Source organism: Zosterops lateralis (assembly GCF_965231275.1).
Source record: "Zosterops lateralis genome assembly, chromosome: 2".
Taxonomy (NCBI): domain Eukaryota; kingdom Metazoa; phylum Chordata; class Aves; order Passeriformes; family Zosteropidae; genus Zosterops; species Zosterops lateralis.
Window position 1 is genome coordinate 71157458 of NC_139763.1, and position 14879 is coordinate 71172336.

General features: G+C 39.5%; 1 protein-coding gene across 1 annotated transcript in view; it reads left to right on the plus strand.

Moving 5' to 3' along the window:
• Nucleotides 1–14879, plus strand: part of ATP8A2 (ATPase phospholipid transporting 8A2) — a gene marked incomplete at its 3' end in the record, with an annotated part of 287257 nt that overhangs the window by 63804 nt on the left and 208574 nt on the right. The window contains exons 12-18 of the mRNA XM_083855240.1: nucleotides 487–614; nucleotides 1777–1854; nucleotides 3813–3901; nucleotides 4600–4644; nucleotides 5934–6009; nucleotides 12631–12736; nucleotides 14047–14129. Coding sequence (XP_083711366.1) covers nucleotides 487–614; nucleotides 1777–1854; nucleotides 3813–3901; nucleotides 4600–4644; nucleotides 5934–6009; nucleotides 12631–12736; nucleotides 14047–14129 — 605 coding nt within the window. The remainder of the gene's footprint in view (nucleotides 1–486; nucleotides 615–1776; nucleotides 1855–3812; nucleotides 3902–4599; nucleotides 4645–5933; nucleotides 6010–12630; nucleotides 12737–14046; nucleotides 14130–14879) is intronic.

Sequence of the window (14879 nt, forward strand, 5' to 3'; positions counted from 1 at the left end):
AATAAGGGTAAATTCTCAATTCTGTCAATGCTGTCAGATCTTAGAACTAATTTCAGTGTTTATTTTTTGTTTCCTAACTCCACTAAGGCAAGTAGGCACTTTCTGAAGGATGGTTATATTATTAGTGATGTTGGGGGCTCTTAATTGGGCAGTTGACACACTAGATAAATGTCTAAATTGGGTTATAGTGGGGAATGTTGTACATCTCACCATCTGTCTACAAAAAATGTTCAGAAAGTGTTCTATTCTTTTATATATAGCCTCACCAACCTTGCCCTTCTTCACCTGGTATAAAATGCATGTGTTCTGTGGGTGTTTTATCTATCTACTATTGAAATCAATATTAAAATGGCCCTTACACTAGACATCAACATACTAGCTGATTATTTTAGCATTGCTAAATCTGATTAAGTGAACTCCTTAAACATGATTGTGCCTATACCATTCAGATTTGTCTGCTAATGTCCTGTGTCTTTTGATCCACAGAAATGCTGTCTGTCAACTTTGGATACAATCTGCTGACGTTTATAATCTTGTACAACAACCTTATTCCAATCAGCCTTCTGGTGACATTGGAAGTTGTCAAGTTTACTCAGGCTCTTTTTATAAATTGGGTAAGTAGCAAGAATGAGTGTATCTCAGTTCTGGATGTTGACATTTAAAATAAAAACCCACTTAACATCTTAGCAAGATTTTCTAATTACTTTTCTGATGCAACTTCTGGGAACGGCAGAGGGAAACTAAGGATTTATTCTATATCAGTTCTGTGTTTCACAGGAAATTAAAAGATTTAGTCACAGGAAAGTTTCCTGTGCGAATGATGACTTGTATTTTAGGCTTTTAGGATGAGAAGGAAGTTTCAGCTCTTGGTTGAAGGAGGTCTTTCTGCTGACTCACGTTCAGTAATTGTCTTATGAAGACGCATTGGTATCTTATAGCTTCTCTCAGACACAGCAGAGGGAAAGATTAGACTTGTTTGGAGGTGTGGGGTTTGGATTTTTGGGGTTTTTTTGTTTTGTTTTTACATCCTGAGGCTATTCTTAAGGTCATCTCTGGAATGGACCATAATGATTTTCTAAGGAGATAAGTTGGTGCTGCCTCATGCAACCAAACAATGATCACTCTGTTCAGGGAAGCTTTGACTTCAAAATGTCTTTCTCAAGTTGTGGGCCAAAAATACTGTAGTGATGACTCTTAAGCTGGGCAAAACCAAGAGAAATACCTTTTGTTGGTATGCATTAATCTTTGGACTTGGAGTAATGTAGTAGGTTCCTATAAAACACGTGTAAGTGAAGTTTAATATGTCTGTTCCCTGAGCTGCTTGTAATGTTGTAGAGATTCATATCAGAGAAGTTGCTTTGGTTTGTGTAGCAGCTGTTTCTTTTTAGTAACAGAAGTAGTTTATTTCATGGAGCCACTAAAATTGCCTCTCATAGATGTGGCCAGAGCAACTGATTGTTGTAACTGAATGCCTATGATGGCTAATGCATTAACTTTTCTACTGTACTAAGTTTGGGTTTTTTCTGTTGCACCTTTAGTTTATTAACTACCTGTAGTTAAATCTCTTCTCATATCTGTGTAGGATGGAGATTTACTTTGGAAAGACACCCATATTAATCCTGGGATGGTGTTTGTCTCAAGCATTCAGAATGGTTGCTCATAGCATTAAGACAGTCAAGCCAAGTTGGAGCTGACTAAAGCTGACTAAAGCTGACTAATTAAACACTTTAGTGCTTAATTTGCATAACATAAGTCTTAATTTTGTTCTCATTTCAGGACATAGATATGTATTACCCTGAAACAGATACACCTGCAATGGCCAGAACCTCAAACCTTAATGAGGAACTTGGGCAGGTAAGATAACATTTTCTTAAGTGTCATGATTGTGATGTATTTTCTCAAGAGAGAAGGTAGGAGAGCAAGATGTACAAGTTTTATGCAAGATGTGCAAATCAGCTTTATTTTGTTGCTCTGTGGCTTGGGTTAATAGGACATTTTTATTTTCTCTAGTCTGAGTCTTACAAGTGAAATAATTAGATATCACAGGATTAAATGTAATGTCATATAGACAGTTTTATGTTTAGGAATTGAAACTATTTCTTATGTTCACTCTAAATTTTATTCTCAGAGGTAGAGAGAGATGCTCTGTGATTTTGGCTGTCTATATCAGAACAGAACATACAGGGCTAAACATGACTGAAGAGTAGGCCAACAGCCTAGACTGTTTTAGTTTTTGATGTTTCTGAATACTTCACAGGAGATGCAAGTAAAAAGAATGCAGTTGTATTCCTAATTTAGATATCATGCTGCTTTTAGCCTTTATATATTGTTTTCAGATAAAGATAACTGTCTATTAACTTCTAGTTGTTGTGGGTTTTTTTATTCTGCAAATAATGTTTCTTCAAACTGGAAGGGCTTCCCAAAACAAGCTTACTGGAAAATACGACTTTGCTATTGGAATTTTGTAGTACTGTTGAGAAATGGTAGCTTTTTTCTCTTGACCATCAATTTATATATTTAAAATGCATAATAATGTCCTGCTCAGTAGGGGGATAGTCAATATTCTTTCTGCCTAATCTGATCGGCATTTTTCTTATGAATGATGAAATTTGATTTCTGTTTAAATCACTTTGATGTGAAGTTATCAACCTCCAAATTATGGTGCTATTTTTGCCTGAAGTAAAGGATGTTGGTGGCCCGTATGTTGTTTTCAGGAATGACTTACTAGTGATTCTGTGTAACTAGACTGATTATTTTGTTCTTTAATTGAATTATATGTTCACAGGTGCCCTTAATATTTTTGTTCTATGGTGAAATTATTAATGACTTAAAATTCCTCAGAAGTTTGGGTACCCTCTTTGACTTCTGGCTTGCTAAGACTCGATTTCCAATGCTGTATTTGGGAGCAGTGTAGTGCATAACTAGCTATAGGATCACCTTGCAAGTACTATAGTGCACTGTCTTCAATGGAATGGCAATTATAGAGGAGAAGCTTCTTCTAAATCTAGTCAAATTATTTTGGTCTTCAAGTTGTTTTGTGTTATCACCATCCCTTCCTACATGTTGCTATGTGAAAGCCTTACCCGGTGCAGAGGTACAACTGTGGTATTAACTGGCAATTAGTTGTGGCCCAATGAAGGTGGGAATTTTGGAACTGCTAATGCTCCAAGCAGTCACATTGCTTTGATGCTCCAAGTTCTACCTTAAAGTCACTGTTTCCATTAAGAGATAATTACTGTGGGCAGTGCTGATTGTGGCTGTGTGTTGTGTACTTCAGGACTGTTTATGACTGGACCTCAGAAAAAACAGCTTTTGTTTGCCTGCAGAATACCAGTTGGACTAACTGTAGCATATTCTCTGCTTATAGATAGTGGGGGAAAAAAAATCCCCAAACATTCCTGGTGATCTTTGAAACAAAGAATGTCTTCAGTGTGTAAGATTCCAGGATCCTTCAACAATCCTAAGAGTCTTTGTTTTCATTTCTAGTCTCACTCTTTGGGATTAGTACAGTGGAAAGTTTTGGTAAATGTCCAAGTAACACAACCAAGTACATCTCTAGTGACCACACTAGAGCTTTGGCAATTGATACCTACTATGTGAGCCCTTCCACATTTAGATGTGAAGAATTTATGCAGTTAAATAATTTGCCTGATTATTTTTCTGTAGATTTGGTAGACAAATCAAGCTGTAATAAGCCTGCATTGGCCAATATTGTGACATATGAGCAATATGTCTCTGAGAATCTTCCTATTTTCTACTTTGAGTTTTGTTACTATGCAAGTAGAAAATCAGACTTGTTTTTTCTCTTCCAGGTAAAATACCTGTTCTCTGATAAAACAGGTACTCTAACATGCAATATCATGAACTTTAAGAAATGCAGTATTGCTGGAGTGACATATGGGTAGGTATGACTTTTAAAAAACTCTATAGCTCAACACGTGCTTACTCCTGGTAGAAAATTTTATATTGGAAAAGGATTAGAACATTCTGTTCTTCAGTTTATATTCTATATTTGTGGTCTTAATTAATAGCTTTCCTTTTCCTGTCCTGCAGCACAAATTATGAAAGGCAAACCTGGGGACTATTTCACATGAAGCAAAGAAACTTGCTTCCTGACTTACCTGTTCATGATTTAAGCAAAACCAGAAGTGCTAAATAAGTTCTGGCCTTTTAGGAGGGAACAAGTTGTAGCCCAAGGGTAGCAATTATCAGTCAGATTTCTATGACTTGAGAAGAACCAGAATTTTGTTGAAGCGTAGTTGTAGTCATAGAGCTTAATATTCCTTGCATGAGAGAGATACCTGCTTACTGTTTTTATCCTGTTCTATCAAAAGGATCCCTTTGAGTCATCTAAATCTTTGTATTTGCTTCATGTTAAATGGGTAGTCTTAAGATCTTGGTGCAAGTTAACCTTTGAATTTCATGTTAGCTAAATTAGATACCTCAAAAGGCAGAAAATTTGATTCAAATGTATGAACAGCTGAACCCATGGTTCCAACATATGTTTTTGTGGGATGACTCATTGATCTTCGCCTTCTACCTATTTTTTTTGGTTACTAAAGTGGAATAAATGTTCTTTTTCTTTTTTCTGCTCCTCAGTCACTTTCCTGAGTTGGAAAGAGAACGTTCATCAGAAGACTTCAGGTAAATGCATTCCAAGATATTTGTGTTCTGTATAGCAGAGTGGGTACAATCTATATAAAGACTGCTTTCCAATTTGGGACTGGAAGAAGGCCAAGGGAGGAATGTGTTTGAGTAAAATGGTCTTCCAGTGGGAGCCTAATGCAGAGGTGGTGGGTGGTGATGGATCTACTCTTCTGCATAGAGATTTCATATGTGAAGGGGGTGAGGAATAGGCGGTGGCTGGGATGCTAATTCAGTGCTTATTTATACTTGCAGACAGTCAAAAGCTAAAATTAACCTACTTTATATGAACCTTACCCCTAGCTAGAGGCTGAATGTTGCTCTTTGCAATCACTAAGTTTGGGCCTGACAATGAGAAAAAAAGGGACTTCTTTATTAAAATGCCATGTTTTAGTAATTAAACTGAGAGAGAGCTTGACATGTAGGCCTATCATGTCCAGAGAACCCTGCTCCTTTTTGTTGGGAACTTTAATGAATAGAGGTGATGGGTCTGTCCCATTCCACAGAAATGAGTGAAGACCCAGAGGTGTTACACAGGTGTCAGTGAAGCATGTTGAGATTATAGGGAAGGAGGGGAATAGCCAGAGAGGACTGACATGGATTTAAATGGTAAATATAGGGAAGAAGTGAATTCCCACCCAAGAAACAGGTAAATACTGAAGGCTGTTAGAAAAGCACTTGGTGATGAGCTGAGCTGGGCTTCTCCACTGGTCCAGTTTATTTTTATGATCATGTTTTAGGAAGGCGATAAAATGATACATTTCTTCTGCTGAGATGTAATTTCTATGGATCCCTCTTCCAATATATTGCTGTTTCTTTCACTGCTGTGTTTTGTTTCCTTGTACCTTTCTTTTCTATTCAGTTCTGTGAAAGTTTTTTCTCTGTACTTACTTGGAGTACACAGACTTAAAATCCTCCAGGGATCAGCTTGAAGCAGAATGCTCTGACTAGGGAGGCAACTTAGAGATACTGAACTTCGATCTATTTTATGAGCAAGCTGCCCTGAAATCTATTTATCTTAAATATGCTTAAAAGCTACTGTTGTTACATCTGTCCCAGGAGTTGCATTGACACTTGAATCGTCTGAAATACACTGTCAGCTGTAACCATTTTGAGTTTCTTGCTGGTGTTCATTTTCAGCACTTGCTGCATTACTCATATGATCTTTTCACAATGCTTTCAAGGACACTGGAGTCTCTGCTTCTTAAATCTGCTTCCCAAGAAAATAGCTGAAGTACTAAGATTGGCAATGTTGCCACTTGTTTGAATATGCTTGTTTTGCTCTGCAGCCAGCTACCTCCTTCCACCAGTGAATCGTGTGAATTTGATGACCCAAGACTGCTGCAAAACATTGAAAATGATCACGTAAGTCTGCTCTTTGAATATCACGCCTCTTAAACGCCCTATTCTAGGCTTGTCTGGAATTGAATGCTGAACAAATCTATTTGCGTGATTAAGTCTGCTCTGTGAGTCTGTCATGCAAGCACAGAGGGGGTAAATTGGAATCAAAATAGCTCCTTCCAACGCCTTTCAGCCCACTTGAATTAAATTGAATTCTTACAATTGAATTAAAGAAGCAGTGGCATGGATATGGATTCTAGCTACCTATAAGGCAGCTTCATCTATGCTGTTGTATACAGAAGATAGTGCTTTGTAACAAGTTATGATAGAAATGAAAATTCTTTATAAGAAAAACTATTTGGAGTGTTAAAACATCTTTACCATTTTTGACTGTAATCTGTAGCATTACAAGGTGGTTCTGAATGAGTTTTAAGTATTGCAAGTGTTTGGAATGCTAGTTATGTAAAGGATGTAAGAGATGGGAATTAATTGCAAATTCAAGCTTGGCATGAGCCCCTTAATGATTAGTAGTCTTAGCCTAGCTGTTGAGTCCTAAAGGGACCTAGTCTTTACAGTCACAGTTCATTGTTTATTTGGAAATCATGTGGCTATGAAGTGTCTGAGTGGACACCAGACAATTAATTCACTTGCCAAAAGGCATGACCCTTGTTCTCTGCAGGCTGTCTCACAGTATGAGGTCTGAGCATTGGCAAGCACAACCTCAATCAGCTGATTGCTCTCCTTAGACAGTGTAGCTTCTGTAACTGGGCTGGTCAAGTTTAGTATGAGCATCTAAAATATAGTTGCAGTATACAGTTTGTGTGCGGGAAAGCTTTACTTTCTGTTCTGCTGTGCAGTACTTAAGAACTGCAGCATGGTGTGAAGTCCTTAAGGGAATAATTACTTGGTGTCACACTATGTATTCTGCAGGGAGATGGAGCCTAAAGATGTCTCCTGTGCTCTAACCTCCAGCAAGGTGACCCTCTCAGGACAGTGCTCTGTTTTCCTGTGTGGCTCTTGTAGTCACGTACACTGGAAGGATTTCCCACTGAACATGACTTGCAGCCAAGATTTGTGCATTGTCCTGTTCCTTTGTATCCTGTTTGTTCATTTATGGCTACAGTTATGGCTTATGCCAGTTGCTGACTCCAGATATTCATTCTGATTTAGGTGTAGACTGCAGATAAATTGTCTTTGAGCTCTTTCTGACTGCTGCTGCTTTAGGTGTGCTTAGAGAAAAATGCTTTGGTGTATTTTAATGGACTCAGCAGAAGGGACGTATCTCAAATAAGCTGTGAGATGGAGTTTCCCACCTAGCCTTGAGATGGCCCCTTATTTTGGAGCTACCTAATTATTTGATCTTGTCTGGGTAGTTTCTGCTTTGGGAGATAGAAGAAATATATGCTGTTGTAGCAGGCAAATAAGGGATTTTGGTAGCTTCCTTAAGTGTCATTTTGTCTAGACAGTTTAGAAGTCTTCTATGCTGAACTTTTTTGTGTCCAGTTTCCTTTTTGTTGGTCACTTAAACAGACAAATACTGATTTCTGATACTCATTGCACAGGTGGCTGTTGGGCTGAGCATATTGTGTTAACTCAGCCCTCAGACAATCAGTGGGGAAATTACTGCCTAATGAGAAGTACCCTGTGTAGGCCAAAAATACTTTTCACAGCCTGACTGTACTGGAGGAATGGGTGCCACCCTCTGGCAAGTGGTGATTTAGCACAAGGCATGGGAATGCAAGGACTGCTTATGGCAGTTTGCTGAGCATGTTGGGGTGTATTTGTCAGGCTATGGGTGAGAGGAGGGCTGAATTCCAAGATAATGGTAGAGGGAAGGGTCTTTCTAGCTTTTTTTTGCATTAGGTCAGCTGCTGAGATGCATAAACTGCTTCTTTCTATCTAAAAATCTGTATTTTAATTTTTACAGCTGATAGTTCTAGATGCCATTTGCAGATATCTCTCAATTTCTACTCATTTAGTGAACTGTGGTGAAAAACTGAAGTGTTCTAGCATGAGCTACCTAGTGAAGTTAGATGGTGCTGTAGCTGGGCAATTAATTCTCTCCAAACATTTGCCCTTTTGCAGCTGAAGCTGTGGGATCTCTTACAAACTCTCATTAAGTGTTCATTGCTCTGGTCTTGAAGATTTTAATCCTTTTTATTTTTCCAGTTCAGTCACAAGTGTTAGTTTAGAACTGTCTCAGTGCCAAGTAATTTTCTTTCCAGGTTGAAAATAAAAAATTATGTACTTGTACTCATGAGACTGTCTTCCATCTGCTAGGAAGATTTTTAGCATCCTGCATCACCTCTAAATTTCATAGCTCTTCTGGGCCACTGGTGTGTAAGGGCTGACTGATAGCCAAGTCCACTTTTGAGCAGCAGTTAAAGAATTACTGCCCTGTAGGAATTGTTCCAGGGAAAAATAACTTGTCTTGAAAACCTCTGGAGGTTTGTCTTGGCTGCTCTGGCATTTTAATGTGGAAGAAAGTACCAAGCTTTGTCTGTCTGTGCTTTTTCTTTGTTGGCTTCTGTTGGATGAACTGTGCAGCTGTACCAAGTGTATGATGCTGTCTTGTTTCTGTAGAGAAAATGAACTGTTAGTCTAATATGAAAAAATCCATTTTTTTCCTAAGACTAGAAGGAATGTTTGGTGAATATGCTAGATGGTCTTGGTGCTTGCTAGTTTCATATGTCCTGTGAATGAACCCAGCACAGATATGCAGGCCTGTTTGATGTGGGGTTACGTTTTACACGGATGATAGGAGAGCAGGGAAGGAGGTCAAGAAGTGAGGGAACTAACAGACTTGGCTCTCATCCTAGAGTCCTGTATGTCCCGGGTTTCTCTCTGAACTTCATCTGTGAATTTCAGTTTGCCCATGAACTTTCTTCTGTGGCCCCAAATTATCTCTTGGCCAAGATGCAGCCAACATGGTATAGCTGCAGATGCCTGAATTGGTTCAGTGAGTACGTGTCACAAGTACTTTAGCAGCTGGCGAGGCAGAACAGACAACTGTTGTGCTCACATTGAGCCTTTACCACACTGAAAGTGTTTGTTGAGACCTCACAACACATCTGCTTATTCTTGTGTAGTGTGTGGGAACTGAGGCTATTATCTCATCAGGCTTTGTTGAAATGACAGCTAACATTAGCTGATTACTAATTCCATAGGAAAGCAGAACCAGAAAGATGTATCACGGCTAACTGGGATTTGAAATACAGTAGGGGGAAAAAAACATGTTCAGGTGATGAAAGCCTATAGGAGGCTCTAGTTCAGGTTGCTGGAAAACTGTCCAAACACATCATTTTATAGCTCACAATTAAATTGTTAGAACTTCATGCAATATATTTTTCTTCTGTCTGCTTTTGTTCTTATTGTGCGTGGGACTTCAGTACTTTTGTTCAAGTACAAGGTAGTATCTTTAATTATAGGCCATATCTCATTGGTTTTGGACAAGATAAACTTGCATTTAATTCTCTTGATATTCAAAAGCTGCTTAATGTCTTCTCTCAATCTGTGCCTGAAATATCTTGGTCTCCTCCAGTCCTGCCAGCTTTTTTGTTCTGGAGGTGTCCAGCATGGCTGGATCCTCACACTGCTCTCCAGATACTTTAATGAACTAAATGCTAGCAAGTTCATATCTTTTTAAGATGGTGAGTCGTAATTCTCCTTGGTAATTAAGTACATAAGCATTTTCACAATTTTCCATGCCAGAATGTGCCACTTGCATGCAAAGCAGTAAGCTCAGGTTGTTAGACTGTGCTTTAATATCCCACTGGCCATTTCTAGGCCATTTGCTCAAAAAACTGTCAGTCCTGTTCACCTGGAAATACCGTAAATGGAGGCACTGATCTGATACTGCTACAATTAAAGGAAAGATGGAATATATCTCTAACTTCACATACAAATTCCTTGTAATTTTATCAGATTCTTAGCAGTTGAGAAAAATAATTTGTCTTTAGAATGAAGATTCCGGGTAAGGACATGCGTGGCATGTGCAGAAATGAAGCTCTGTACAGTGCAATTTTCTCCCCAAAAGACTGAGCCTTGCCTCAGTGTTGTGTTCCTCTAAATACAGGAACCATGAAGGAATAAAAACTTGCTTTCTGACCAGCAGTCTGCTTGATAATGGATAGTGCTGTGCCTACTAGATAGCTAAACTTTGCTTTCACTGAGGATAGAGCTTTGTAGGTAACAATCCAGAAACTGCTTCCAGATGTGGGAGACCATTGCAATGTGTGTGTGGTTCTCAGTTAGTAGGGGCAGCAAACAAAGTAATTCACCCAGTGGAGTATATTACTTGTGTAGATGTTTGTACACTAGTTTTTTCATGGAATTTTGGGGAAAAATCCAAACAAACAAAGGAAGAAGCAATGGCTTTCACCCAGAGTTGTTGGCACACAGGGAGAAAAATAAGGGAGGAAGGCACTTAAAATGAGATCTGTGGACTGATAAATAAGAGATTAAAATATGCAAATTTTCTTCCAACTACAGATAAGTAGAGAACAGAAAATGGGGCAGGAAGAAATAAGTCTGACCTTAACACATGAACAGGCAAGAAACGTCTCACAGAGACCATCAGCAAGAAATTGACTACTGAGATGTCAGACTTGAGAGAGGAAAATAAGTAATAAGGCAGAATTGGTTGAGCTATTGGACTTCTGTCCTGTGCTGGGATTCAAGTCAGCATATTGGAAGGGATACTTTGCCACAGAAGCCATTAACAGGTTTTCTGTTCACAGGTCCAAAGCAGGAATTTGAATGCTCTACCCTGATTCATGTCTGTGCAACAAATATTGTCAGTGCTGGAACAATATAGAAAGGAAACAAATGACAGCTGTGTGGAGGAGCTGTTGTGATAAGCTGGGCCTCTGGTGATGTCTTGCAACAGAATTGGAAGTTTGCCTTCTAATAGATTGTGAGCTGTGAAAATACCAAGACAGCAGCAAATTATGTTGCTGGCTTGAAAACATAAATACATACTTAGGAAGGATTAAAACCCATGTCATTACTGGAGACAGGTTGTTTCCAGCTGATAGGACACATACTATGAGAGCTTATTAAGGGCCTAGGTGATAAAAGTGTAAGATGGACATCAAAGGTCTGCAGCAACAGATGCTGAAGAGAGAATCTGACAGGCTGTGCCTTTTGACATGGAGATAAAACTTTCATTACTTTGACTGGAAATGATGGAACATCAGTAACCTCTTGGCTGTAATTTGCTGTGGACTTAGTAGTGTGTAAATAAATGTTCATTTTCCTGAGCACAGCCTCTGCACCCCAGTATATCACAAGCAACAACTCTTGTTATTTTAGTGCATGAGACCATAAAATTTGGAAGTTTCAGTATCCAAAGGTGAAGGTCCTGAGTGAAACAGTTACTTTGAAAATGTTTATGGTGAAGTACATGCAGTAAAACAAAAATATAGGGTTTGGATCTTCAGTCTTTTTATTACACTACTTTCTGATATGCTTACTTTGTTTACACACATTGCCACAGTGTTTGCCAGCTGACAAGGTTTTGTGGCTTTCATAGTAGTTTACTTCCTGCAAATTAAGCCTTCATATTGCCAGTGCATATGCTGTGGTAATGAAAGCTTTTGAACCTAAATGATATTTTTATATGCAAAAGTTCTTTGAGAGTTTGCAAAGTCAAGTGGGGCTTTCTGCAAAGGTAGAACTACTAAAGTTCATGTCTGAGTCATTGAACAAATGGCTGCTGTGATGCAAGACACTGATGCTACCACCTGTGGATGTTATGGATATAGCAGAGCTGGTGAAGGAGAACCATGTGTTCACTTCAGCTGTTTCAGCCAAGCATCTTAAAGATCTGTGTGAATTGTGGATGAAGTTAGTAGGCCAGATTGTGAGCTGGGCGTCTGAATGCTCTTCCTGACTGCTATGAGACTGTAAATCTTGTGCCAGATGCAGGGCTGGAAAGGAGGGAAGAATGGGATGAGGGACTTAATTTTGCATCACTAAAGGTTGCACTTGCCACAATTGGTTGATTAGAGACCTGTGATTTAAGTGCAGACTTTGCTGAGTTGCAGACCTGGTGTCTGTTTTAGCATTTTGGAGCAGTGGTTTATGTTGAATGTTCTCATGATGCTGAATGTGTAGGGACCATTGATTAATTTTATGCTTGGCTGGATGCTGGGTGCCTTTGGAAGGACACATAATGTTGCCTTCCTCTGGCTGTTCAGCTGCTCTTAGCTCTGGATGTTCATCACTAAGGGTGCAGTTGCAGCAAGTTTAATTCTGGTTGCTGTCAATCTGTTGGAAGCTGCCATTAGTAGTATTTCCTGTTGCTAGATTGTCATCAGCTTGTGGCAAATGTCTTTGCCTATATGAAGCTTGGGTTGCTAAAGAAATAATGCTTTTATGGGTGAGGAACGCGGGAATACTCAGCCTTCTCAGCTCTCTGCAACTTAAATGAGGTCTTTATCAATAGCTCTGTAATTCATCAATGCTGGCCCTGAACTGTTCTGTCTTGGTGTTCTGAGGTCAAAACAACTGCTATAAATGGAGAACAGATTATGTTTTGGGGATTTTTTTATTTGTGGCATATAAGAGATTGTCTAAGTTTAATGAACAGGTTCCTCAGTCTGTGTGCAATGCTAAACCTCACTCTCCTGGTGTCCTGTCTAGCCCACAGCTGTACATATACAGGAGTTCCTCACACTGCTGGCTGTGTGTCATACTGTTGTTCCTGAGAGACAAGGAAATACAATCATCTACCAGGCCTCCTCTCCAGGTTGGTTGTTGCTTTCATTTTTGAGAGGGAAGGGAATGAGTTGAAGGAGCAGAGGTAGATGGAAAGAAGGTCCATAAACTTCTAGGTCATTTCAAAGGTCATTGATTTTGAAAGCAGGATGTCCCCCACAATGCTAGTAGTAGATCTGGCATCTTCTGTAATCAGTACATGCTGTTTTGGAATACTTCCTACAAAACCATATAGTCCATGATGTTTCTTTAGAGATGGGCTGGGCTTCGGATCCCTTCTGTGCTCATAAGACCATCTGCTCTTTCTATAGGGTGAAAGTAAAAGACTTCGAGTGTGTAGGAAGTAATGATTTGTTTCTGCATGAGCAGTTACTTTATTGGCATGACTACAAACTGTCTTTCTTGATCTAGTATCTGCTTAGAGCAAGATAGGTAGCTATTAAGTGCTGATACATGATACAACCAAAACCTCCAGAATCTTGGCAGTATTCAGGCCTGCCCTTCACCCATTTTTTTACTCCTTTCAGTTTGCACGGAGAGCTAGGCGGGGCCAGATTGGGAAATATTGCTCTCCATTGAGTTTCTCTGTTAGTGAAGATCTTTCTAGAATTGCTGTAGTGGTGTATTGCATGATGAAGCAGCTTCATTTCTTATTTATGTCTTAAAAGAGTGTCTGAAAAGTAGGATGAATAACTCATAGGAGGAAGTTCTGGTCAGTGTGGTGAACCATGAGGGGACTAAGGGAGCTGTAGAGACATGAGGGTTGCTTGAATTAGGCACTAAACCCACCCATATGGTGGTTGTGCTCAATGACACTTGCTCCCTGAGGAGGGTCTGTAATTGCCTATGGGAGGTACAGGTGTTGTGGCTCTATTATTTGGGCTCTTAAAAACACTGCCCAGTAGAGTCTTCAGGAAACAGTTCTGTATTTTTGTAGTACCTGAACTTAGTGCCTTCCCAGTAGAAAATGGATTAGATGCATATTGTAGGAATTTAAAGTTAACAGAGCTTCGATCTCGCTTTTAGAACAGGTATTTCCCCTTTTTCATGTGGAAAAGTATAGCGCTTCCACAAGAATAGAATTCACTGCTTCAGTAGTTACAGAATATTTTATACAGATTGAGTACCCTGTTTGTGTAGTTGATATTGCATGGCCTTTGTAGGACTAAAATGTTGAATGTTTTTGTGGAAGGGTGTGCAGAACTACTCTAACATCCCTATAGATGGGAGTACATGGGAAAAGTGGTTCTGTTTTGGCAATCTGCCGTATTTAAATATGGGGTTTGGAGGCCTCTTTACCATACCAGGTTAGATTCAAGCATTTTTTGTTTGTTTTGGCAGATGAAGGAGCGTTAGTGAAAGGAGCAAAAAAACTTGGTTATGTCTTCACGGGACGGACTCCCCATTCTGTTATCATTGATGCGGTAAGTGGTGGATGTGCATGGCACAGGCTGCCAAGCTCATGCAGAGCATAAAGGTGTCTTCTATGGTCCCTGTGAGGGCACTTTTCCAGGGCCTTTAGGATCCTACATGCAAAGGGCTTATGTACACTGAGAAAAGTTGTCTTAATCTGTTTGAAGGTGCCAAGTCCTTTGCCCCTTTATGCGGCACGGGCAATAGGAAGTTGCAAACTTATGTGGGAAATGACAGAAGTTGTACCTGAAAAATACTTCCCTTGTCCAGGAAGCACAGATGGGAATGCTCACATTAGAAGGAAATTCATGTGTCTGGGGGATTTTCTGGCTGTTGTGTTTAATGGCTGCTGTTCTTCTAAATGTTTCACTTCTTTCTTCTGAGCAAGATCTTCAGTAGAAGATGTATCTGCTTGACAAGCTGTGTGTGCAGGGGTGTGGAGTTAATGGATTGCTGTTGACACAGGCAGCCTCAGACTCATGGGGCTACATTCAGACTCAAGTTGCAGTCTAAGCTAAAGTGGCTCCAGATTTACACAGATGAAGCTAGTAGGGTGCTTATTAAGAATAATGATTTTTTTTTTTTTTTTTTTTTTTTTTTTTTTTTTTCCCCTTCCTCTCAGGTATGCTCCCTTTCAAATTTCTTGGTACACTGCCAATCTAAGCACTCGGAACATATCTTCTAGGACCTGTCACAAACCTCTTAAAAGTTCTCAAACTGCTTCTTAGTTGAAGGAGGAAAGCTTAGGATGAACAGTGTCA